This window comes from Crocodylus porosus, unplaced genomic scaffold, assembly GCF_001723895.1.
Source record: "Crocodylus porosus isolate Cpor-Errol unplaced genomic scaffold, CroPor_comp1, whole genome shotgun sequence".
NCBI lineage: Eukaryota > Metazoa > Chordata > Crocodylia > Crocodylidae > Crocodylus > Crocodylus porosus.
The window spans coordinates 53,858,915-53,885,796 of NW_017728907.1; the positions used below are offsets into that span (position 1 = coordinate 53,858,915).

The 26,882-nt window shown below is 43.6% G+C and overlaps 1 protein-coding gene across 1 annotated transcript in view; it reads left to right on the top strand.

Annotated features, from left to right (window-relative positions):
• LOC109307489 (nardilysin-like) overlaps positions 1 to 26,135 on the top strand; it is a 48,420-nt gene extending 22,285 nt beyond the window's left edge. Inside the window, exons 18-31 of the mRNA XM_019531453.1 lie at positions 3,492 to 3,611; positions 6,419 to 6,470; positions 7,919 to 8,069; positions 9,235 to 9,362; positions 12,030 to 12,192; positions 15,014 to 15,045; positions 15,398 to 15,536; positions 17,288 to 17,335; positions 18,279 to 18,331; positions 19,025 to 19,108; positions 22,522 to 22,612; positions 23,597 to 23,713; positions 24,343 to 24,432; positions 25,188 to 26,135. Of these exons, the coding sequence (XP_019386998.1) occupies positions 3,492 to 3,611; positions 6,419 to 6,470; positions 7,919 to 8,069; positions 9,235 to 9,362; positions 12,030 to 12,192; positions 15,014 to 15,045; positions 15,398 to 15,536; positions 17,288 to 17,335; positions 18,279 to 18,331; positions 19,025 to 19,108; positions 22,522 to 22,612; positions 23,597 to 23,713; positions 24,343 to 24,432; positions 25,188 to 25,385 (1,466 nt within the window). The 3' untranslated portion in view covers positions 25,386 to 26,135. The remainder of the gene's footprint in view (positions 1 to 3,491; positions 3,612 to 6,418; positions 6,471 to 7,918; positions 8,070 to 9,234; positions 9,363 to 12,029; positions 12,193 to 15,013; positions 15,046 to 15,397; positions 15,537 to 17,287; positions 17,336 to 18,278; positions 18,332 to 19,024; positions 19,109 to 22,521; positions 22,613 to 23,596; positions 23,714 to 24,342; positions 24,433 to 25,187) is intronic.
• Positions 26,136 to 26,882: the final 747 nt, after the last annotated feature.

A 26,882-nucleotide genomic window follows, 5' to 3' on the forward strand; every position in this document is an offset into this window, starting at 1 on the left:
TGTCCACCAGTGGGGAGCAGGGAACCTCACTGCAACCTGTTGGAGACTTCCAGGGCTGGAGCACTTCCGGATCTATCCTGCCTTCTTGTCCAGGGTCGGTGGGTCAGAGCTGCAGTCTTGTGGAGACTTTCTGGGTTGCATTATGGCAACTGACAGCCTGCTGCCTGCTGTAGGTGGAGGGCAAGGAGTGATGCAGCACCCCAGGGGCTCCTGGAACTGTTTCATGCTCACTAACCCCAACTGTCCCCTATGGGGATGGAGGGTATGTAGGGAGCAGAGCTTCAGCCCTTCCCAAACTCTTGGGGTAGTAGTGCTCTTCCTGAAAACCCAGTGCCCTCTGCGGTGGGTCATGGAGCAGAGTTGACACCATGGAGATTTCTGGAGCTGCACTGCTGTTACTGATTGCCTGCTGCTCCTCATGGCGGGGCAGAAAGTAGAGCTGATGTTCCCCCACAGGTTTCTGGAGCTGCCACATACTTACTCAGTCTGCATCCTCTTGTGCAGAGGAGTGCATAGAATAGATCTGCAGCCCCATAGAGACTCCCAAGGCCACAGCACATTTCCTTATAGTTCATATATCCGCTGTAGCAGGCCAGGAAGCAGAACTGCAGACCCCTTGAGATTCCAGCAAGTGCGAAGGGCTCATTGGCAAGACTTCTGCCTTTCATTAGGTGTCAAGGAGCAGAGCTGCAGCCTCTTGAGACTTTGGGATGCAGCATGGTCAGTGACAGCTTGCTGCTGTCACCAGGGTGTGGGGAGCAGAGCTTCAGTCTTCTAGAGGCTCCTGGGGCATCAGGGTACTCCCTAATAGCACATCTGATCCCTGCCTGGGGTGGGACAGCACTCTAGTTCCTCAGAGACTGCCAGGGACAGTCTGCTACTTGCCCCCGGACAGTCTGCTACTCCCCATGAGGGCATGGAGAGCAGAGGCACACAGCCCCCTGGAGACTCCCAGAACTGTAGCCTGCTTCCTGATAGCCCATATGTCCTCCCTCTATGGGGCAGGGAGGAGAGTTGCAACCCCTGGAGACTTTTGGGACTGCAGTGTGCTCCTTGATAGCCTGCTGCCTCCACAGGAAGATGGGGAGCAAAGCTTCAGCCTGCTTGAGTCTCCCAAGGCTGCAAGACAGTCACTGATAGACTGCTGCCCCTTGCAGGGGTGCAGCTCCCCAGAAAGTCCTGTGGCTGCAGCATGTTTACTGATATCTGTCCATGCTCTGTGAGAAGAAGGGTACGGTGTGCCCCAAAACTTGTTAACATCTCTCTCAACTATACAGTTGGTCCAAATAAGATATGGTATCACCAACAAAAACCGTTACTTCTCACATCTATTTTTAAAGATCATTGCTGATGCCCTTAACCAGCTCTGCCCTCTGAAAGCCAACCTGTTTCTGTTGTCTGCTGGCCATGAGGAAAAATGCCATCTAAAGGAGAGGTGGTTTGAGACACAGTACAGCGTGGAAGGTAAAATAGCCCCTTGGAGTAGTAAAGGTCATTAAGAATGCTCATGAGGCTATTAAAAAGGTGACTGTGTGATATGTAACAATGCAGGAATTAGGAGAGGGGTTGAAGTTGGGCTAATTGATCATAATTGTCTCATGGACATAACTGCAGTCCATGGAAAAGTCTTAACTTTATTCCTGACTTTATTAATAAAGCCAGGAGCAATTTGGGTGCCTTGTGTTATTCTGTACCAGCTCTGCTGTGTATGTATTTCTAGCTGAGTCTGTCCTCTTGCTTTGAAGAGCAAAGCCTTTTGGCTGTAGAGGAAAGAAGGATCATACTGAAACCTCACCACAAATTAACAGTAAATGGAGAAGAAAACCCAGAGAAAGGAAGGTTATGACAACTTGAAAGTTGTGGGAACTTGGGATGCTAATGCATGCTGTCTTGATTTACTTTTAAACCTGATTTTAATTTCAAATCTTGCTTGTAGCGAGTTTTAAAAAGGACATAATAAGAGCTGAGCTTGATTCATTTGGCAAATAGGGATGAAGACAGAAACAGCTAAAAGAAAATATTATTATTCTAAGAGTCAGCAACCAGATATTGATGTAGCAGTTGCTTTGCTATTAAGCCTGACAGCTGGGAATATATTAATTTAATGTTTTTCACAGATATTGACAAATACTGGAGTGATCTATGGGCTAGTGACTTTGAGTTAAATCAGGACTTGCACCTTCCAGAAGAAAATAAATATATAGGTGAGTAAGACATCCGTGTCTGACTGGCTCCTGTCACATTTCCCTTCTTTGATCTGCTTAGTTTGATGCCTGAAAAAGATCTTTCTTTGTTTTCTTTTAGATGAATGGCTGATTTTAAATTATGTTTTTGTTATAAAAGAGAAATATGTAGGCATGTGTTTCTCTAGGTTTTCTTAAAGCTGACTTAGTTTAGGTTTTTGCCACGTTTGGCTTGACATTACCTCTTTAAGATAACCTTAGAGCAGGGATCAGCAATTATTTGGCCTAGCAGGCCACTTAATGAGTTGTGGTGACCTGTTGAGGGCCACATCTCCCTCTCCCCCTCTTGCTTTCTCTCCCTGTCCCTCCATCCCTCTCTCCTGGGTCTGCAGTCAGTGTGAAAGCCTGAACCCACCCACAGCTTAGGCATGCTCCACCCCCACCCTCACCCTCACCTTGCAGCTGGAGTCCTGCCCACAGCTTTAGTGCACCCCCCTCTCCCAGCCTGAGTCCAGACCTGGCAGCTGTTGGCCATGTCCACAGCTGCCCAAATGCCCCCAGCAGCTTCCGGATTGGGACTCCAGGCATGTGGGGTAGGGAGAGGGGATGAATAGAACGGGCACAAGGCATGCTAGAGCTGTGGCCTTCAACCAGCGTGGAAGCCTGAACCCACCCACAGATGTAGCACACCCCAACATCTGGCCCCTGCCTGTGCCCAGAGCCCTGACCTGGAAGCTGCTGGCTGCATTTGGGCAGCTGTAGATGCAGACAGCAGCTGCCGCTGGAGCCAGAGCTGCCACCCACCTGTCGGCCAGATCCATTCACTTGGCGGGTGCCTGCCCATGGGCCAGAACTAGCCTGCAGGCTGTAATTTGCCCACACCTGCCTTCGAGCAGCAATCACTTTCCTAAACAGAGCAGCCTTCAGGATAAGCTTAATACAGTTAAGAACACTGGAGCTTTGCTTACCAAGGGGGCAGTGTTGTTTGGTTGTTCCTGCTGTTTCGGAAAAAATAATACACAATGTTAAAAAGGCTCCTGAATGGGTCAGCAAAATCAAAAATCAAGATCAGCTTCTCTTGAATGGGATATAATAACTTATCTTTATTCTGGGGTTGGCACTGAATATGAACCAGAATACTGGCAGGGGACCTAAATTCATGAGTGCTGGATCTAGCGGGCTATGTGATCCCAGGTATACCAAGATAGAGGAGGATCATCTGCTTACAGTTTTGAAAGTACCATTCTTTTGCCTATACCTATGTGAATTTGAAGTATGGTAACCCACATATTTTTGTGTCTGCACTAGCCAGTAACTTTACTCTGAAGGTACGTGATTGCTCTGAGACGCAGCATCCAGTCAAAATTCTGAATACACAGCTAGGCTGTTTGTGGTACAAGAAGGACAACAAATTCAGAATCCCTAAAGGTAACTGTGAAGAAATCCCTGTCTCTTCGCCTCTCAGTTGGGTCATTCCAGGTGGACTGCTCTCGCTCTAGCTCTCACTCTCGCTTTGTTTCAGGCTGGTCAACCGGGTGACCTGGCCAAATAAATTCCTGAGGGGAGGGGGGAACTCTCTCTTCCTCTGGCGGGCATCTTGAAAAGCCACAAGTATCATGCCTCCAGGTGTTTCCTGGATGATTCTCTGTAAGTAAAGACCTGGAAATAAGCCAGAAGTGTAGAACTAAGTATAGACAGTTGCATCTTAAAAGGGTCACCATACCCAATATCTGTAAAGGTTCAGCTTATTTTCATTTGCTCAAAGTGTATTCTGACTTCCTTGTTCTACACCCCCCACCCCTGCTTTCCCTCTCTGATCCATAAAGGTATTGGTTTATATGCCTGGTTGTGTGTCTGTGAAGGAGGGAGAGGCAAGCCTTTTCGTTCCTAGCCCAGCCAGCAGAGCTTGTCTGTTTAAGTTTTCTCAGTCCTATCTAAGTTCATACTGGGATGCTTTGGGCTGTAAGAGGCACCTAGAAATATTACCTGTGGGCGAAGCAACCCCAAGGTTCCCAGGGTCTGTGTACCCTAGGCTGCACAGGGCCCTCACTGAGGCCAGTGCCTGACTGAGGTGGTGGCAGTGTTACCCCAAACTTGCGGGTGTTCTCCAGGAAGCAGGACAGCTGGCTGTAGGCACCCCATGGGAGACTGCCGGAGCAAGGTTTTTGGGCCTGGCACAGTGAGGTGGGTGGCTCTGCATAGTAGAGCCTACTGTGCTGCCACAGTAGCACTCATTAACTGTTTCTTTAAACCAAATAAGGCACCCTTTTTGGCTTTCAGGATTTGGATGTCAGAGGAAGTGCAGAATACCATGGAAGATTTCCCTTTCAAAGGAGCATAGCTCTTTAGCTCCAAGATTGAGCACACTTCACAGACTTGAGAGATGCTCTTCATTCCCTCAGTTTTAAACAACTGTCCCTATATAAAAGTACAAAAGCTGGCCCTGTTCTGGGCAGGCACATTCTCTGCGGTACTCTTGTGTTCTTCCAGCTTTTGAGTTGTTTCTGGAGAGATACTTGGTATAGCAATTTTAGTAACTAGAACATCATCTTGTGGAGCTTTGGGACTTCCTGTGGAACTATGTATGACAACCAGTGGGGTGATTCATAGGCATTAAGTCTTTGAAAGGATTTTTTTATGTTGGGCAGACATAAAAAGCCCTAAAGGCTGATACTGGAGGCCTGCTTGAAGAACCCTTGAAAGCTCAGGGAAATATTATGACTGAATGGGGGTTGTAAACATCCAGGGATCTGAGTAGAGATGGGCTTTTTCTCTGTGGCTGTTTGGGTCAGGACTAGGAACAATGGCCGTCAAGCCTCAGCACCAGAAATTTAGGTTAGAGATGAGAGAGAACTTTCTGACTATGAGAGTGATCAAGCATTGGAACAAGCTACCTAGATAAGTTGTGGACTCTCCATCCTTGGAGATTTTCGAGAGCAGGTTGGACAGACACTTGGCTGGCATGGTTTAGTCAGGGAAAATCCTGCCTTGAGCAGGAGTCTGGGCTAGATGACTTTGTGAGGTCGCTTCCAGCCCTACTTTCCTATGAGAGCTGGTGTTGATGCTGTCATAGATTTTGTGTTGCCATTAGTCACCTAATTTCTTCAGGCCTAATTTCACTATACATACAATGTAGGCAATACTTGTCTTCCTTCAGGACTGCTGAACGTTGTAAATAATAAATGTTTGTAAAGAAGCAAGGATTTTTGTGGGTGACCAGCTGCCTGGTTGAGATGAAGTTAAACTTAAGCTTTTGAATGCAAGGCATTTGTCATTGGGTTAAATGTTCGCGAAGACTTTTGAAAATCTAAAATGAGAAATGCTATAGAAATGTGGATTGTTCATAATAAAATACACATACCGTGATCATCACCATCACAATGTTCAGCAGCACTGTATCTGAGGTTGCCATTAGTACAGAAGCATACTGCAATATCTCCAATACCAGCATTTAAGAATTGCTTGATTAAATGTTAATTTCTACTGAAGGTGTAACTGAAAGTAGAATTTTGAATTAAAAAATGTTAATGATCGTAGTGTCAGAGTTGGAAAACCCTAAAGATAACACCCATTTGTATTTTGTAGGCCTACAGTTGTAGGCCTATAGTTGTATCTTGCAAAATACAATTGTGACTTGCAGGCCGGGCAGTTTTCAGAAAAACCCCTTAAACTTACCTTTTTTTCCTGTGAACTGAAGAACATAATCTGGAATCATTGCAGCCCAGTATACATGGAAACTGTATCTCCATTACTGAGTTATGCTTTTGAACAGGATGACATTTTAATGTTCCCTGAGCAGCTTTTACATTTGGTTTTATATGCTAGAAACTGTGGTTGTACCTTACCTTCCAATTGTTTTAGAAATAAAGGGTCAGATTAATATATGTACACAAGTAAACTGCACACACTGAGACATGTCATGCCTGCCTTGAGCAGTTTACAAACTGAATAAGTTTGCAAATGACCATTACAGCTTTTGTCACCGAAGGCAGTTTGCCCTTTAAGACTCCAGATACAAAACAAGTACAACTCTGTACTCTTCTCCAAATTGAGAGTTAAAGATTATATGAGATGAATGCAGGAAGGAAGAAAAAATATTTGATTATTGAGTACAAATAAAAACATGTAACCAGTGCTGAAAAAAACATTTATGTGTGTTTCAGAGAAAATAAATGTTGGGCCGGAGCAAACATAGTTGAATGTTTAAAACTGCTATTGTAGTTTTCTTTTTTCAGCTTATGTACGTTTCCATCTGATCTCTCCACTGATACAACAGTGTTCAAAGAGGTAAGCCTTTTTTTCCAGTGTGTTCTGCAGAACAAGATACAACTGTGGTTTTGGTATAGTTCTAGCAGTTAATATTCCCATCAGGTTAAAATGAAAGATAAAATCTTCATCTGAGGGGAAAAAATCTGAGGATAGAACATACCAACTGCACTCCTTTGTTCCCTACTTTTAAGTTCTATAGCTGCTGGTTTTGGAGGGGGTAAGGTATAAGGCAGTGAGAACCAAGCTTTTTCGCAGGCGTGCCATAAATTATGGCTTTCACTCTCCTCAAGTGCTCCTCTTCCTTTATCTGCTGCTGCTTTTTTCTGCTTCCTGCCCTATTTGCTGCTGTTCTCCCTGCTACCTGCCACGCATGCCATGGGTTGCCCACCTCTGGTGCAAAGCGTACTGTAGGAGAAAAGAAGAATGTATATCTTCTAGTGCAGCTTATCAAGATCAAGGTTATGGAAAATGACAGTACAATGGTAACAGTATAGTGCGTCTACCAGTATACTCATATGAGGACTCTTGACAGGGGCAGTCTACTGTGGGCACCAGATAGCCAGTAAGTTGAGAAAAAAATGTGTATATGTGGAAGAGACAGAGACAGAGCAGCATTAAGTCATGTGTGTATTACCCAGACTTATGCTAGCAGCTTGACTAATAAACATATTGCATCATTTCATATATGCAGTAGTCCTACTAGTTTTGGCCAGGACTGTCAGACTGTTTAGTGTCTTTATTGAAAGATGACAGAACAGCTTCATGGGGAGCATTTTTGGTATGTCTTTGCAAATCTTTTCTTCATCAGGTCTACTGGGGAAAGTTTTGGTTTTGAATTTTTAATCAAAGCATTTGGTTGTAATTCTCTATGGCATTTTACAGTTTTTAAATGCAATAAAAGAATCCTTGAAGTCTCAAGATATCTTCATATCTATTAAATATTCCATTTAGCAACTTTTGACTTCAAATAAAGCAATTAAGTACCTTTACACAACTAATGTTAATGCATTGTTTGCTTTATTAACACATCAGTATTTAACAAACACATTTTACCAAGAACTGACATGTTGTTTAAAAATGCATTCTTTATTCCAGTTATAGTTTAACCAACATATATATGCTGCAGTTTACCAGACTAAGTTAAGAAATCAACTTAGTCTGGTAAACTATGTAATTTGCATGGGTTCTCCTTTTCTCATCTAATACACAAAAAAATTAAATTAATGCCAAAAAACCCTCCTTGGTAATCCCACCTGTCCTTAGAATTAAAAAGGAATTTACAGCTATATATTTTGGGGTTTTATTTTGCCCCGGAGAAACTTCTGTATGCAATATGCATTGTTTTTTAATGGGTTCTAAACTCCAAATCTTAGATGTGTGTAGCTATCCCATGAAATAATTTACTCCTATCTAACAGTTTCTTCTTTGGTGTTTCCTGTCCTTACTTTGCTTCTTAATTCATGCAGTGTGGTGCTTTTTGAGCTATTTGTAAACATCTTCTCTCATAACCTTGCTGAACCAGCATATGAAGCCGATGTGGCTCAACTGGAATACAAAGTGGTAGCTGGAGAGCATGGTTTGATCATTCGAGTGAAAGGATTTAATCATAAACTACCTGTAAGTTTTAGTAACATGTCTTGCTCACTGCAGATCAACCGTTTTCAGGGCATGAGTTTCTAAATTCTTACCAGCTGTATGGCCAAAATACCAGTGGTACATGGATTTAATTAGCCTTTCCAAAGGGATTTCCAGATTTCTGCTTATGCTGATAGACTTACTGTTTCAATACAAAGAAGAACAAATTACATTACCTAGGATTCTTTTTCTTCACACCTGGCTATCTGGGCTATAAGACTTTAATAGATACTGAAAAATCTACTCTAGAGATGTAAATGGTTTTGATCAATTCTGAAAGCAGTAAATTAGAAAATTACTGGTTTCAGTGGAAGCTTGTGTCTTGGTTATCTGCAAAAGATGTTCATTTTAGATGAGCTATTCTGTGTATTTTTAAATCTTTTACTGTTGCTGAAGTCTCTAGACATAACCATATTGTGTCTTAAAACACACAGTGCAGAGATTCACTATACAAGAATAGGTATGTTGCTGTGATGCATCTTATGGGCCAATAATGGTAGTATCTCATGGAGGGTATTTTTGCCTTGTGCCAAGCAGACATACCCTTACAGCAGTAAGAGCATATCATGTGCCCATTGATAGTGATTCACTATTTACTTCTCACTGACATACCCCTGAGTGAACTAAAAGAATGTTCCACTCTGAAGGCTGCAGAGGTTGACAAGTTCAAGCATTCATAGGCTGAGTCTGTCTTATAGAACACTGGTTACAAGTAACCAGCCTCTGTTTTGTAGTATTACATCTGGAAATTTAAATGCACAAAGTGTAAATGATGAAGCAGTCTAGTCCATTACTTAAACATTAGTTATACGAGTCATTGTTAATTTGCTTTTAAATCTGAAGTGATCCATGTGATTTTAACAAAGTTCACTGTTGATTTAGGTGTTATGGCAGTGATGTATCCTGGCAATCAAAAGCTTATTCTTAACCAATTTGTTTCTTATTCAATGCTGAACTGTATTTTTTGTGAAACTCAGCTGTTGCTTAGAGAATATTTAACAGGTCTTTGCAGCATGTTTTATGAGCCTTGCATTGATTTTTCTATGGATTCTCAGAGAAGTTTTCTTTTTACGGAAGATAGACTTGATATTTGTTCTCTTTGACAAATCTACTTCCTTAAAAATGACTCAAAAATATTTTCTTTTAGCTGCTCTTTCAGCTTATCATTGACCACTTGGCTGACTTCAATTTTACTCCAGCAACTTTTGAGATGATAACAGAGCAGCTGAAGAAGACTTATTTTAATATTCTCATAAAACCAGAGATGCTGGCCAAGTAAGTTCTGTGGGGAGACTAGTTTTAAGGGTGAAAGTTTAGACAGAAGGAAGGTGTCTCTGCGTACACTGTTTTGTCATGACAGTGAAGGAGCTCCTGCAGTTGTCTTTCTTCATATTAGTGCAGGATAAAGTAAATCATAGCACAATCTTTACATGTTTAGAGCACAATACTTGAGTTGTTGAGTATCTCTTTCTTGTGATAAGTGGTAGATGCTACTGATCAGATGCCAAAGCAGAGGTGAATATTGGGCCAAAGCAGAGGTGAATATTGGTTTATGTAAGGAGGAATGTTGGAAAATTAAAAAGTTATATATAATTATACAATACAGTATTGGGAGAATACATGTGGGACTCTTTTTTACAAACTGTGAAAGGACTGTTTTTTTTTTTTACAAACTATGAAGAAAGTTGCAAATCTTTTATGCGATGGGACCTATTTGAAGAGCCTCAGGTGATTAAAGGGTATGAGGAAAAAGAATGATGGTAAAGTATCAAAACTTATGTCATAAATCTCATGAAAGTTAATGTGATAACTGTCACAGTTAAGACCTTTGATATGGAAGTGCCTGTGCATTCACTTGCTTTGAAAATGTAGGTGACAGGACATTTTTTTATTTCTATCCACTCCTCCTCCAAACAAAATTATTGCTCTTTCAGAAAACTAGAGAAAGCTTAACTAGAGTTAAAAAGTGTCTGGTCCTTTTTGAATGACTCCCGCATACTTTTCCTATGCAGTTAACAGCATCTGCACCATGCAGCATTGGCAAGCAACACTTTTTCTGTTAGTTTTGACTAAGATGATGGTCAAAACTTGTTTAAAATAGTCAACATTGGCTTATGCTGCCTAAATGGGCTTTTATCAAGCAGAATGTGGAGTAGATTAGAACCTTATAGACTGACTAAATCAGAGATGCATAGCATAAGTCTTTTTAAGGTGTGGGCTTACTTCATTAGATGAGAGCCTCTGATGACGTAAGCCTGGTGCTTACAAAAACTTATGCTATGGATCTCTATTTTAGTTAGTCAATAAAGTGCAACTCTACCCTGCCTTTTGCCTGACTTCAGGTTAACATGGCAAACAACCTCTTTCATCAAGCAAACACCTGAAACCTTTTATAATAGCTTTCCAAAACATTCCAGAAGCTTCTATAATATCTTTGAACATTCAGGGGTGTAGGTGGTAGCCGTGTTGGTCTAAGGACATAGGCAGACAAGGTTTTTTGGGTGAATCTGATATCTTTTATTAGACCAACTTAAATAGTTGGAAAAAAAATGTTAGCATTTTTTTTCCAACTATTTAAGTTGGTCTAATAAAAAATATTAGATTCACCCAAAGAACCTTGTCTGCTTTGAACATTCAAGAAACGTCTTGAACTGCAAATTAGTTTTTGCACCCAATATTCAGTTCAGGGCACATGAAAGTCCCTACCCTAAATCATTCTTCTTAGTAATTATGAGGATGAATATAAAATCAGCAACATAGTGGTTTTCATTTAAAAAACCAACAAACAGCCGATCTGAAGTTTGTTACATTTGTGACTTGTCTGCTTGGTGTATCGTCCACTAAAAAGAATTTTCTCAAACTTTAGTTCCACCCAGAATAAACAGTCTTAGGAGTGGAGAAGGTGAGCATATTTACACTGCCATATAAGCCAGGCGAGCAAACTTATGTCTTTGTTTTCTTTTAATGATCAAAAATGCAGCCAGTGGATTGGATCACAGTCGGAGTCCTTGTCTTTCTCCTCATCAAATTTGTTCTCTTCTTCCTCCAAAACTTTTGAGGACAGTGTTGGTTATACATTCCAACCAGCGTACTGTCACATTTTCTTGCATACAGTGTGCATCTGTTGTCCCAAAATGAGCTGCTTGAAATTTGGGTGCATGTTTTAAGTGTGGAAATGTACAGTGCTGCATATGCTGCCCCCCCACACACAACACTCAGAGGCTCCTTCGCTGCTGGCTATGAACACCTTCTCTTCCCCCAGCCAGAGGCTCATGCTTCAGCGGATAATGACTCAGCTGAAGCCCAAGGCTTGGCTCTCATGTATTTCTGAAATGGAGTATTAGCCCCAGTTGCTGGGGCAGAGGCTCATGCTGAATCCACAGAGCCCTCAGCTGACTCCACAGGTGCTGAGGCCAGGACTGGACCCTCAGTTGACCTGGCAGGCCCTGCTGCCTGCCTACGAAGCTCAGCTCAAGAAGAGAAGTGGGGTTGGGTAGTTTCCACATGGTGTCCTGCAGCTAGGGGGTTAACGGAGCAGCCACAGTGTTTTGCTTCTCCTCTCCCTTTCCTCAATTGCAGCTTCCTATGTTTTCAGTGGTTGTGCCTTTCAGAAAGAAGGGGTGTGTATCTTATTGGGGTGGGGGGAGGGTGTGTCGTATGTGAGAAAATACAATATCACTCCTCTTTGTATCATGCTCAACCTACTGTCACAGCTTTCACCATCAATGGCTGATTTCCATACAAAGTGACGCTGAAAAATTCCCACTTGTTGTCACGCTGGATATTGTCACAAATATCAGTAATTTAAGTGACCTCCATTGAGTGAATGTCCTGCTTTTGCCACAGTTATGAATTCCAGGACTGAATCAGCAGACAGTTACCAGTATTGGGCCACGTAGTCTGAATTGACATGCATTTAAAAATGTTCTGTTGCTGTTACAGGGATGTGCGTCTCTTCATTTTGGAACACGGCCGGTGGTCCATAATAGATAAATACCAAAGACTGATGAAAGGCATTTCTGTTGAGTCTCTATCAGCTTTCATTAAGGCTTTCAAATCACATCTCTTTGTGGAGGGGCTAGCACAAGGAAACTTAACTGGCAGAGTGAGTACTCGACTCAGCAGCTGCAGTTTGGTCTCTGCCTTCTCTGTTAACTGCCAAGTTTAAAAGGTGTTTAAGTACATTTGCCACAAACCTCATTTATAAATTTCACCAGCTTTGTGTACGTGGGCAGTTTGGGGGATATTTCTCACAGGCCCTGATCACCTGCTAATACTGGGAATGCTTGCCTGCACCACCCACCAGTGATTTTACACCATGTTGCATAAATATATTTGGTATTTTTTTTATACTGTACATCTGGATTCTGTGATGGTAAAAAAACAGCTAAGCCTGTTCCCACTTGCTTTCCCAGTGGGTGCATGCACCTACATGAGATGTTTACTGCGGAGTTGACTAATTAGCTCTGCTGTAAAATGTCACCATCTACATGTGTGGTGCTATTAGGCTGGAGTAAACTAATTAACTCTGCCATAGGATAGTACTGCCAGACACAAGTATAGACACAAGTGTACGCACATGTAGATACTGATGGGGCTGGCTGGGACAATGAGGGCACTTCAGTGTGGGGTGCAATGTGCTGTGGTCAATGTACAAACACGGTGTCTGAGAGCAATAAATTATGGTGTGAAGTGTGCCAGAATTTATTCAGCTGCATTAATTGCATGTGTATATGTGCCTAGTGTTTATTTGCAGTGAAGTGCTCTAGCTCTAGTGGATTTGTGATTGCCCTGTAACTCTATTGAAGCTGGCATTACAAATTCAGCCAGCGTGATGGGTTTTTTAGAGTCCAGTCTTCTTGTTGCTGGTAGTCATAATGAAGTCAATGACAACTTTTGCCTAAAGGCTGTGGGATTTAGCTCTAGCTTTGATCTAGTTAACAGATGCTATAAATGAGGGGTGGGCAATTATTTGGGCCCATGAGGCACATAGGGAGTTTTGGTGAGCTGTCACAGGCTGGGTCAGCAGCCCCTTCCCTGCACAACAGCTCACCAAAACTCCCTAAACAGCCCTATCCTGTCTCTCTGACCATGTGTCCTGCCCACGCAGGTCCCAGGTGGTCTCCACGGATCATGGCTCTGCTCTGTGCTCAGCTGGGATGGGGCTGCAGGTGGGCAGGGAGCTGCATCTGGGGCTGGCTCCAGGATTTCGTAGATTTCAGAGACATTAGGGCTGGAAGGTACCTTGCAAAATCATTGGGTCCAGCCCCCTGCCATGGGCAGGAAGTCAGCTGGGGTCAAATGTTCCCAGCAAGATAAACATCCAAACACCTTTTGAATGAGTCCGGAGTAGGTGCTTGCACCACCTCTGGGGGGAGTCTGTTCCAGACCCTGGACACTCAGACAGTAAAGAAGTTTGTCCTTATGTCCAGTCTAAATCAGCCTTCCAGTAGTTTGTGGCCATTAGACCTTGTTATTCCTTGGGGGACCCTGGTGAACAACTGTTCTCCCAGATCCTGATGCACCCCCTTTATATACTTATAGGCTGCCACCAAGTCACCCCTGAGCCTTCTCTTCTCCAGGCTGAAAAGTCCCATGTCCCTCAGCCTCTTCTCATAAGGCTTGCTTTCCTGGCCTTTGATCATGCGGGTGGCTCTCCTTTGGACTCTCTCAAGCTTATCGATGTCCCTCCTGAGGTGGGGGACCCAAAACTGGATGTAGTACTCCAGCCGTGGCCTCACTAAGGCCGAGTAAAGCGGGAGGATGACATTCCTGTTTTTGATTGAGATGCATCGGTGGATGCAAGCCAGAATTTGATTTAATTTGCTGGCTGTGGCATCGCATTGATGACTCATGTTCATCTTGTGGTCAGTCAAGACCCCCAAGTCTCTTTTGGTTGTGGTGCTAGCCAAGCATAGCACTGCCGAGACTATAAGTATGATGCTGTTTTTTTCTCCCGAAGTGGAGCGTGGTTCTGTAGTGGTACTAGAGAGCTAAATTACTTGAATTGTAAGTTGAATGAAGCAGGGTTAAGGTTGCAATGATTTTGCTACTTTTATATCATGAAAGGAGGATGCCAAGGTAACAGGTTGTAATAGCTGGTAATTGGTAAAATTTGGTGTGACACAATCTTTATCTCAGTCTGTATCCCCAGATTTTCAAAACCCAGGTGACAAGGGCTAGCCCTAAATGCACTTAACACAGGTGCTGTTGTGTGGCCAGGAAGGAGGAAAGAGACCTGAAAAAAACCACTGTTTTCACTTTGTGCCCATCACTTTCACTTAGCTGGTCATGTTTTCCTTGAACTGTCAGTCAGTCTGTGGGGGAAACTTGCCCAATGTCCTGTTGGGGGCAGGGACTGTTTTAGTAACAAATATGCCCTGCTTGTGGGGTCAGTTGGGGTTTAGCCGGGGCTGCAACATTGTTTGTGCTCCTTGCATTTTGCACCAAGCCCAGCAGCATGTAAGTGAAGTAAATCCATTGTAGACACGTGCTGCCCTGCCAGCCCCCAGAGACATCCTGCAGCACTGGCTGTAAGCTCTGCTACTGCGCTACTCTCTTCACAGGAGCCCAAGGTGCTCCCCCAAAGCATTTCCAGTCTCCCAAGCAAGAAGGGCCCTTCCCTCATGCTCCTTTTGCACATACCCCAAACTGCTTACTGACCCACTCTCCAAGAGCCATTTCTCTCCCATTAACTCCCTCTTTTTTGGCTTCCATATTGAGAGACTAAAGCCCCTGAGCAACATACTGGATGGGAGATGTCTGATCTCTTCTGCAGCATAACATAGACCTGACTGAACAGTCGCCTTGTAGGGTGATTTGATGTTGTAACAGTAGAAGGGCAGGGCTGGCAAGGGTGCGGCTGGAATATGTATTGGGATTGACAAATCCAGTCTCCTAAACTGTGTTGATTCTTCATTTCCTAGAAGTCAAAGGACTTCCTGAATTACATTGTTCAGTGAGTATCTGATTTTTTTTTTCCTTCTTTCTACTTGGGAAGCAGATAACAAAGTTATGCCCTTTGGTTAATTGGCTTCCTTTTTTTGTGGAGGGTGGGGAGATGGTTTGAAATCTGGAATTTCCTGTTCAAGAAGAAACATTGTAACTGTATCATCACTAGTTTCTAGGAATCTGCCTTGGGGGTTCAGGCATGGTGGCAGGTGAAATGGGACATCTTGTTAATTTTGTTGTGGCCCGAGGAGGGATGGAGACTGATTTGACTTCTGGGGCATCTGAGTCGTGAGACTGGTGGTTTGCCTTGGTCAAGGAATGGGCAGGTGTATGACACTCGCTGCTTGGACTCTCTTCAGAAAGCTGCAGTTCGTTCCGCTCGCACACCCGTGCCCTGTCCAGTTCCGGGTGGTGGACCTGCCAAACACGCACCTGCTCTGTAAGGTGAAAACCCTTAACAAAGGTGATGCCAACTCAGAAGTGACAGTCTACTATCAGGTAATGGGTTAAAAGGTTCAGTATTTTCATGTATTTTACTTGTGACATTTGGTGTGAATCCTGGGCTCGTAACAATCTTCAAACAGTGATTTCATGGAAACTACACTGAATTCTATTGATCCCCAAAACAGTTCCCTCTAATAAGACCAAGTTACTGAAACCCCTTGATGAATCCGCTGCCTCTCTTGTTCTGTATGTGAGAGTTCTGGATGTGTATTGTTTGCAGGCATGTCTCCAACCACTCCTCTCTTGAAATTGTTACATTCCTCATGCTTACTCTCTGCAGGTTGTGCCCGCTGATTTCTTCTGTTGGATTACTCTGAGACTGCTTTTCCATCTGTACTGTGAACTAGGGCTGTGCGACGCTTTGCCGGCTGTTTCGTTTCAAGGCTGTTTTGACTTGTTTCGAGCTCCATACAGTGAAATTGAAACAAAATGAAGGGCCTCACAACAAAACGAAGCCACTCAGAATGTTTCAAAAGTTTCTAAATGTTTCAGATTTTGAAGCAGCCAGCTAGGTGGTGGGAGGCAGGAGAGAGCCAGGGCTGCACTCTGCGCGGCTCCGCAGCCCCACGTGGCTCAGCCAGGCGGGGAGTGCAGCCCTGGCTCTCCCCACCTCCCGCCGCTGGGCTGGGCTGCACTCCGTGGGGCTGGCGGAACCAGTTGGAGCGCAGCACCGGCTCTGCTTTCCTCCTGCTGCTGGGCTGTCCTCCGATCGGCTCCGCCAGCCCCAGGGAACTCAGTCTGGTGGTGCAAGGCGGGCAGAGCTGGTGCTGTGCTCTGCCTCCCACCACTGAGCTCAGTTCCACAGGGCTGTGAGCCACTGGGAGCTGAGCCTGGTGGCAGGAGGTGCTTCCCCACACCAGGCTCAGTTCCACAGGGCTGTGAGCTGCTGGGGAACTGAGCTCACCTGGGGGAAGCACCTTCTACCGCTGGGCTCAGTTCCCAGGGCTGGGGAACTGGGTCCGGCTGGGGGAAGTGCCTTCCGCCACTGGGCTCAGTCCGCAGCGCTGGGAACTGAACCCAGCAGCAGGAGGTGCTTCCCCAGGCAGGCTCAGTTCTCCACCGCTGGGTCCCAGGAGGCAGGAGCAGCATCCAGTGATCTGGCAGGCAGACTGGGGCCCACCTGCGGTGGCTCTGCTGGACTCCTCCCTGTGGTGTGGGCCCCCCATCTGCCTGCTGGATCACAGGACACTGCTCCTGCTCCCTGGCTTCTGCTTGTCAGGTGCTTGAGGTGCAGTTTCCTAGAAACCCCTGCACCTATCTCCTTGACACTTGGCAGGCTTCATGCCCTCAGAAGGGGCTATTCTCCCTGCAAGTTTCATCGGAATCAGACAAGAAATGACAAAGTTATAGGCTGTTTCGTGCTTCCCCATTATAGCCTATGGGTGAAATGTTGAAACAGCAAAACAGTTTCGATGAAACAAAATGGAACAGTGCTTTCGAAACAGAATTTGAAACAAAACACTGTTCTGTCGATACGGAGTCGAAGTCGAAGTGGAATGCTGCTGTTTCTCACAGCCCTACTGTGAACCCTAAAAGCAGCCCTTACCCTCTGCTTTGGAGGTCATGTTGAAGACATGTCAGATGCCAGAAATTCTCTGATTTCTTTTTGTTGCAAATTATAATGTCCTGCAAACTATTTTGAAGGGTTTCCTCTCTCTTGGAAGGATCCCTGTCATGACTTGGACTATAGTAATCAGTACCATGAAGACCTGTGAACTGTTTTCAATGAATGCCTTTTCTTTTAGTCTGGGGCTAGGAGTTTAAGAGAATACACCCTTATGGAGTTGCTTGTGGTAAGTGTTAATCTTTCTTAGGAAAACTTGAGTTCTTATTAACAGATGTCTGAGAATCTGCTGTTGTGACCCAGGCAGTGTCTGCTGGGGAAAGAATGGCTGGTGTTAAGAGAACACCATAGGTCTAAATAACACAAAGGCAGCACATGACCTTAACCTGCTCTTGCATGCCCCTCATATAGAATCATAGGAAACCAAGGCTGGAAGTGACCTCCCAAGGTCATCTGGCACAGACCCCTGCTCAAGTCAGGATCATCCTTGACTAAGCAATCCCAGCCAAGTGTCTGTTGAACCTGCTCTTGAAAACTTCCACAATTTCTTTAGGTTTCCTGTTCCAAGACTTGACCATCCTGAGAGTCAGAAAGTTCCTTCTAACCTCAAACCTAAATTTCTGCTGCTGAAGGTTGAGGCCATTGCTCCTATGGTCATGGAGAAAAGCCCATCTACATCCTCTCCGTAATTGCCCTTCAAGTATTAGAAGACTGTTATCAAATCCTGCTTCAGTCTTCTCTTTTCCAGACTAAATAAATGACTTTCAGCCTTTCTTCATAAGTCTCGTCAAGGCCTGTAATAATTTTCATTGTTCTTCACTGGACTCTTTCCCAAATATGGTATAGTGTGTGGTTTCCCAAATATGGTATAGTGTGTGGTTTAAGCATAATATTAGGAAATCTCCAAAGAAGTTTACCCAGAAATGGAATAAGTGAACATTCTTGTTACAGAACATGAATGTTTAAGGTCAGGCTTCCCTTGTTCCCAGTTATGGGGTGAAAGTTATTCCTTTATAGGGTAGCAGGGAAGAGGGAATCATTTGAGGTATTAGTATTATTCCTCTCTTATTTTGATCACACTTTTGTGCTGGGCCTGAGGCAAAGCTGCTATTATGGGGTAGCTGCTGCTACATGTAGGAACATGCTCTGACTGAAGGCATGCCATGTTTCAGATGCACATGGAGGAGCCTTGCTTCAACTTCCTGCGAACCAAGCAAACCCTTGGGTAAGATCACTGTGTTGGGGTATAGCTCCTGTTCAGCTGCTTTATCATAGTGAGTCATATCAATTTTGGTACATTGGAGATGCTTTGCTGTGCACTAGTTAATCCCTGGTATAGTACAACTGAAAGAAGAGTGTAACTTGCTACAACCCGTGATAAGGGCATCCTCTGATAACTCTGTTACTTACTCACTTTGCTGTATGTCAGGGTTATGCCCAGTCACACTACTGTAAATTGGAAAAGTTATCCACTACTATAGCATTTCCCTGAACACACATGTAAACAGAAGTGGCTTGTTGAACTGGAATTAATTCCTGTCACATTTGCAGGTGCATCAGCCTCTTCAGGCCAACTGATGCGAACTGAGGGATGTTGTAACCCCTGAGTGCATGGCACCTAAACTGTCTGCATCCTTATAATTTGACAAATCTAGTTTACAGGAGTTCTTATAACACAAGTACTCAATGAAGCCCATCTGCTAAACAATACACAGTTCTAGAAGGATGTCCTGAACAAGAAAAATTCAGTGCCACCAGATGTGAGAGTTTACACTGATATTTAATCTAGTCCCTCAGGAATGGTTAAGTTGATAAACACAGTCTAAATGCTAACAGTATTCTAATTTAGCAGTTATGGATTATATGTATGAATAAATTTGTGTTTAGGGAATGATTTTTTTTCTCCCTTTGGTTTTAGCTACCATGTGTACCCAGCCTGTAGAAATACTTCTGGGATCCTTGGGTTCTCTGTTACTGTAGCAACACAAGCTACAAAGAACAAGTAAGTATCTTACTAATTAAAAAAATGGCTACAGAGTGATGATGATTCCACCTTAGGATCATTAGAAAACTGTTCAGAGCTAATGTCTACAGCTCTCAACTGAAGTGCACCTAAAGCTTTTTAGCTTCTAACCCTTTTGTACATAAAGCTTAGAGAATTGAGTTTCTGGAATCCTGTACTTCGTTTATCGCAATTTTATAGAATGAGAAATTATTTTCCAGTTGCAAATTTTAGATGCCCTGCTCATGCTATTCACTTTGTGGTGGTTCTGCTGGTTAGATTGAAAAGTGTTCTTCTGGATCACACACAATGAGTTAGGTCTTCATCCAGACTCCATCTGGATTTTTCTTCCCATCTGTTTAGGAGCAATCTGGTGTCATACAAATATCATATCACAGACTTGCATGGTTTTAGTAACTGGGTTATTTCTTTCCAGTGCATAAAATGCCCCAAACAGCCTCATGGTATCCATTCTGCATGAATGCATCAGCTTTATTTGAAAATGAATGTACTGAAATGTAAAGAAATTGGGGACTGATAGTGAAAAGTTTTGAGCATGTGTAAAGCTGAGCAACTAATTATTAGTTCATTTTAAAACAAAAATGGTCTGCTTTATTCTGTATCAATTGTTACTGACAATGGAGTAGTGTAGAAGATCTTAATGTTCTTGCTAGTTTTATTTCACCCTTGATCTTTACTGTTCAGCCAGATAAAGCTCTTAGGAATCTGTTGCAGTGTCTTCACTTGGAAGTTCTTTGCAAATACACTGTTTGTTTAGTTAGGTGGAGTATACTTGGGGTGATGTGGCTGCAGAATGATTAAGGCATTTCACTGTGGATCCAGAGGCAAAAGTTTTAAGCCCTATTTCAGACTTGTGCTGAGGACTGCCCCATTGGTATGGGTAGGTACATGGTCATTGTGCATTTGGGGAATCGGAGACTCCTAGTCACGTTGCTGGCCACATTACTCCAGTGTGTGCTGTTGGCTACAAACACGGGTGTGCCTTAACCCTGATGAGCTGGCTTGGCTCAGATTCCAGTGGCTTAAAAATGTCTGACTTGATATACACTGTGACCTTAGCTTTTTCCATCTGCAGTTTTAATCTTAGTTCCAGTGCTGCAGAGAGCTGCAAGAGATGAAGGATTGGAATTCTCTCCATCCTCAAGCAGTCCTCATGGCATGATGATCCTCTCTGAAGGTCATAGGGATGGTCAATGATACTAGCTAAAGAATAACACAAGCTGTTCCTCCTATGCAGGGAGCTTGGGACACTTATTTCCTGGTGATCAGTCAGTTTCTAGAGTTGCCCTCTATTTCTCTATAATTGTATGGCAAATAGCACAGCATCTGAACACACTAATGCTTTATGACACACAAAAGAGCATTAGATTATCATGAATAGTAAATTACACATATTTTTCATATGCCAATGAAACCTTAATTTCAGTTTCAGAGAGGCAAATGAATAAATGACCTTTCAAATGCTGTTTTATCTTAAGCCCACTATTAATTATTTTCAAGTTGATAGCTGACTGCTGAATTTTAAATAGATCTCTTGCTCACCATTAATTTGTAAAAAAAAAAATAGGTGCAGACAATCTGGAAACAATAGAAATACATACACCTCTCTGCTATTACCTTGTCCCCCATATGCATTGCTGCATGTTAACTCCTTGGAAATTTCAGTCTAGTGGCTACAGCAGCTGGGAATATGCTTCTAAACATCTGTTACTCCTGTATCAGAGCTGCTTTCCTGCACCCCACTTACCTGTGTCTGAGACCCTGAGCTTGCGCACAGTCTTTAATGTAAGATAGTTTGCCAGTAACATGCCTGCAGTGTTAGTCAGGACATGCCAGCAGTAGTAGTAGCATTTTCTTCTTGTTACGTAGAAAGAATGACCAGTTTTATCTGTCAGGTAACTGTATTCCTTTAGACAGGGAAAAGTTGAAAATTGAAACAGGTAATGGCTTTCTTTTGCCCCTTAGCTAGGGTTACCATACATACGGGTTTTCCCAGACATGTCCCCTTTTTGGGTCCTCCCATCTCCATCTAGGCATTTTTTAAACGTGTCAACAAATGTCCAGGATTTTGCTCTGCTCAGCATCAAAGTTTTCCCTGGCACTGGGTGGCAGCAGGGCTGGGGAGATGCCTTCTCCTCCAGCACAGAAAGGGAGTGGGGGGGGGAGGGGGGCAGCAGGAAGCTGCGTGGCCACACTGGTGCCTGTGCTCATGGGGCAGAGCAGCTGTGAGATGCTTGCAGTGTTAGGGGGAGCAGGGAGCTGCGGGTTGGGAGCGAGGGGCACTGGCAGGGTTGGGCAGGGCAGGGGACTGTGGGTCGGGAGTAAGGGGCACCAGCAGGGCGTGTGTGGGGGGTGTAAGGGGTTGCAGGAGGGATGTGGGGGCTGTGTTTTGGGAGTGAGGGCCACTGGGGTGTGGCAGCGGATTGTGATTGCAGGGAACAGGTAGTGCCAGAGGGCTGCAGGTTGGGAGTGAGGGGCACCAGCATGGTTGGGGGAGTGGGGGGTGGAGGACTGTGGGTCGGGAGTGAGGGGCAGCAGCAGGGCTGGGGGTGCTGTGGCTTGGGAGTGAGGGGCAGGGGCAGGGCACAGGCATATCACTGCCTCTCCACCCTCCCTCCCTGACAGGTGTCCTCTTTTTTGAAACTAGAAATATGGTAACCTTACCCTTAGCAAATGTGTATAGTCTTCTCAGATCTGTTCGTTTGTGTGGATAGCAAAGGTATCGTGAGGCGATAAAGGTCCAGACTTTAAATTGTTCATTTGCCCCCACTTATTATGTCCTTGCAGTGTTATTCATGATATTATTGTGGGTTCAATACGAAATCATTGAAGCTGTTTATGTAACCAGTACCCTTCATTTAAGATAGCCATATGCAGCTTTTAAACTCCTTTCTGAAACAATAGCAGTCTTCAAACCTAAATGTGGAAATATGGCATCACCCAAAACAATGTTTCATGCCAATTCACTGAGAAATTTGAAACATGTGATCAGAGCAGCTTTTTCTGGGTATTGTTTATAGCAGGCAGGTGTGTGTGTTGTGAGGGAGAGAAGCACCAAGAGTATCACAAAAGGAAACAGAAGCAGCAGGCAGCCAGCCACAACCACAGAAACACTGGTAGCACAACCTTGCTAGAGATGCTTTGGGCTGGATGCTGCCTGAAAGGTTTAGAGCTGTGAGCTAGAAAACCATCCTGCTTTTCATTCTTCCAGCACTCTAGGAAACAGGACTTCAGTACTGTTTGTATAAAAAGAGAAAGTGACATTAAAGCAATCCCTGCCTCCAGCATGTTTCTCCTCCTAACTGGAACTACCTGCAGAACTCTACAGTTTGGGCAGTACTTGGATCAAGAGGGAACAATATTATTTCTGAAGTTTCCCTTTTTTCTTTCAGCACTGAATTAGTTGACAAGAAAATAGAAGAATTTCTTGTGTGTTTTGAGGAAAAACTCAAGATTTTAACCACAGAAGTGTTCAATGCTCAGGTAATGGGAGAAGCAGTTGAAATGCACAGGGTAAAAATGGCTCTGCTCCTTTCCTGGTCTGTCAAAAGCCACTGATGTCCTCTTTGGGATGGAGGAAGAGGAAATATTTCTGTTTGTCAGGGCAGGCATTGATGGTGCCCTTGTCTCTCCTGTTCTCTTCCCCCTTCTGGCCATTGCTTGTTTTTATACTGAAAAGCCTATTTTTTGTGAAGAGCCTGTTTTTTCTCACCCACCGACTGCCTCAATTTGCATTTTCACTGACTGGCATCTTGCATACTGGCCTCTGGCTTCTATTTTATTTTATTCCATCCAGGAAGAGCACAGAACAACTGCAGGTGCTTCCTCAGCCTGAAGAAGGGTGTTGGTACCCGAAAGCTTGCAAAGAAGAATTTTTCCAACTGTTTTAGTTGGTCTAATAAAAGATAGCAGATTTACCCAAAAAACCTCGTCTGTTTTTTGTGAGGCATTTTTCAAGTGGGTACATGAGAGGGTCTGGAGCAGATGTTCTTAGAGACAGCTTTGGACAAATGTGTATGATGTGGCTGCCTCCAACTGCAGAGGCCTGGACTCGATGACCTGGGGATACCTTCCAGCTCTATACTCCTGGCATTGGCTGCAGTGTACAGTGGAGTTTTCTAGGGTTGGCATCAAAACTAAACAAGGAATGCTTTGATTTTTTTCATCTCCTCTGGATTTTGAGCCTCCCACCCTATGTTAGGTCTCTTGTTTCTCCTGACGGCTTTAGCTGGGCTCAGGGGATGTGGACAATTTTGTTCAAAGGACTCAAGAACTGTTAGTATTTCAGTACTTAAAGCAAATGCCCCAGACGCCAAAATTGCATTTAGCACAAGTTAAACATTTGCTTTGAATAAGACACTAGACCACATCTTATGCTAATTAGGGCTTCTGTAACAGAATCCCCCTCCTTTCCCAAGGATGTTGGCTTCCCTACAGAGTAATAAGTATGAGTGTGTTTTTTCACAGGTCAGTGTTCTAATAAATATGAAAGAATGTGAAGATTCCTATCTTGGGGAAGAGGTGGACAGAAACTGGAATGAAATAGTGACACAGCAGTATTTTTTTGACAGACTTGCCCATGAGGTAATGGATTCAGCTTAAACGTCTTTTATTGTCTGCCTTTGTCTTACTAGATGCTTGCATTTGAAATACAGGGTGAAATTCTGCTCTAGTTAAGCCAGTGGCAAATCTCTAACTCAGGGGTTCTCAACCCTAGAGCCGCGGTCTAGTACTGGGTTGCAAAGGATTGGCTGCCAGTCCACAGGAGGGTTGGCTGCTGGATTGGAAGTGACTGCGGACTGGCAAACCGCGGACCAGCAGCCAACCCTTTTTATACTGAGTATAAAAAAGAATTGGCTGCTGGTCTGTAGTATGCCGGTCACTGCCGGTCCACGGTCACTTCTGATCTGCAGTTTGCCGGTCCTCAGCATAAAAAGGTGGGGAACCCCTGTTCTGACTGATCTCAGTGGGGCCAAGATTTCAAGCTTAGTGGATATTGCTTCTTGAATAGAAAGCTTGATCTCGTTTGCCTCGTAGAAACTCAGCAGTTCTGGGGCTTAAAATATCTGCAACCGTTGTCCAGGGATGGATCAGAGGACAAGATAATAAGGCTGGTAGAGAGGTTCAGATGCTGTTTAAGTGCTGGAAATGAGTATGTTGTATAATATTAGTGTGGTAGTTGGAAGGTTGAGGATTCTGTCCTTGGTTTTCAGATTGAAGCACTAAAATCATTTACCAAAGCAGACCTGGTTAACTGGTTCCAAGCTCACAGAGGCCATAAGAAGAAAGCACTCAGTCTCCATGTGAGTATGTTTGGAATCAGTAATCCATTAGATTAGTGTCCTTCCCACCATCTTTTTTGAAATGTCTGAATTGATAATTACTTCCTTATTTAAATTCTAGGGTCTTTCCTTTTTATCTACTCTTGCTCTCATGATGGACTCGTTTCAAAATAGAGTCCTGTGAAGATGCATGTAAAACAAGTTCCTTCCTTCCTAGCTTTACATTTTGTTTTACCAAGTTCTTCCTATACTCTGTCACACATTTAGCTTGTCTCATTCCTTGGAGTCTCAGTACAGAAGAGACTTCATATGCCTGAAGAAGGGTGATTGCGCCCAAAAGCTTGCTGAGAACTTTTTTTCCAACTACTCAGTTGGTCTACTAAAAGATATCACAAAGAACCTTGCCCGTAAATCAACCATCACTTTTCAAACAGTTAAAAGCTAGAATTGCAAATAGCACTTCCTCCATCTCAATTTCTGATCTCTAGTTACACCCACATTGGAGGAGAGGAACACACTTTCATTTTAGTCTTTGTAGCATTTTCTTGGGACAAGGATTTAATAGAGAAGTCTGCAGTTTGCAGAAATTCACAAAAGCTTTTATTTGATCTCTGCTACTATGATCATCAGGTCCCCATGGGAGAAAATTTTGAAACTTAATGTTTAGCTAAACTAACTTAGGAAATAGGTGGCTATGAACTAAAAGCATAGGTTTGATTTTTAGCATCCGGACTTTAAAGGTTTTTCTGGTAACCATCTGACCTTTGAATTTTCAGGTGGTTGGTTTTGGTAAACACGAAGGGGACTCGGATATTATAGCTGCCTCAGATGCTCAGCAATGCTACCTTGGAGATATGCCTCAATTCATTTTTTTACCCCCTTCTTCTCATATGAAGGATACAGCTTCCATCAGAGATATTAGAGATTTCACACTAGCCCTTAATCTCCTCCCTTACCATAAGATATTAAAATAAATTTCAGCTGTTTTCCTCTGTATTAAAGCGCATGTTTTATCATTGTCAACCTGAGAACATTATGAACCTTTTAGCCTCACTAAATGAACATGTATTGTCAGCAGGATTGGGTAAGTTAATTCCGTATTTTCTTTCAGATTTGTAGTATATTATCTTGATACTGTACTCCCTGCCCTCCTCTGAAACCTGGAACAAGTTTATTTTTAGTAGCTGTTAATGGAAAACATTCTGGGCCCAAAATAATTGACTATAACATCCTTCAGGTCATTTCCTTTCCTTGGATTTTATGTTCTTTTTTTTTTGTATTCAGCTCAACATACTATGTCAATTTGAAACATTAGTAATCTGCTCTTTATATTGCAGACATACTATGTCAGAGCCCGTGTGTCATGCTTCATTACTCTACAGAGGGGCATGGGAAAATCTCAGAGAAATAGTGCATCATGGCAGAACACTTCCTGTATGTAGAATGTGCCTCAAATGACATTCTAGGGCTCATGTACATGCCACAATTTTTGCCTTGTCATGTGCTACAACTGTGTGTATCTGTTTGCATGAGTGGGATTTCCAGTGTGCTAAAGTTTTTCTTGTTCATTAAAACTCCTTGGATGTAGTTCAGTTTGGCTCACCGGGAATTAAAGTATTGTGTCTGTGGATTTGTTGCATGCAAGCACGAAAGGACTCAAAGATGTGCAGTGAGCCTCTTTGTCCACCAGATGGCGCTGCAACTTTTTTGTAGTTCATCCCTTTGCATTGCTTCCGCTTTTTTTTTCCTTGTGTGGTTTGCCAGCTCCCTACTTCCACAGCTGTGTGGCAGGGGATGGGATGGGTGGGGGGCCCCAGGCCCGGGGGGGCAGCACTGAACTGTCCCATTGTCCTGCAGTGCGAGCCAGGAACCCAGCTTAATTCATTTGAAAACTTAGTGTGTGTAAAAAAGATGTGACGCTTCAAGGCTCTGTTCGTTTGAAAACCTAGTGCGGGTAAACACAGATGTGACACTCCGAAATAAACAAGTTTAAAATTTATAAACCTGTTTAATGATTAAAACCTGTGGTGTGTACAGGCACCCCCAGTCAGTGGGTCCTCCCAGAGCCCAGGATAACTCCTTCCCTTTCTACGGCACACCTTAGCACAACCTCACATCAGTGGCTGCATGGAAGGTCCCATACAGCCAGCTGTGCTGCAGAGCAAACACCTCTGTGGGATTTTGGCTCTTCTTTATACTGCAAGCACAATGCAAATGGATCACTGTGATGCCTGTTGACAATTCTCCATAGCCTGGCACCCTGGAAAGCAATTAGTACTTGCACAAAGGGATTACCAAGCGGGTGTAAAGTGCTGCAAATCATTGTGTGTAACATGTACTTTGCATACGTGCAAGCTGCTATTCAGTATGCCAGGCAAGGGAGAAACAGGCCCTAGTCTTGTCAGCCATGCTTCAAGATTTATTTCCTAGTTTGGAACCAATATTATAATTCCTCTTTTCTATGGTTCTTT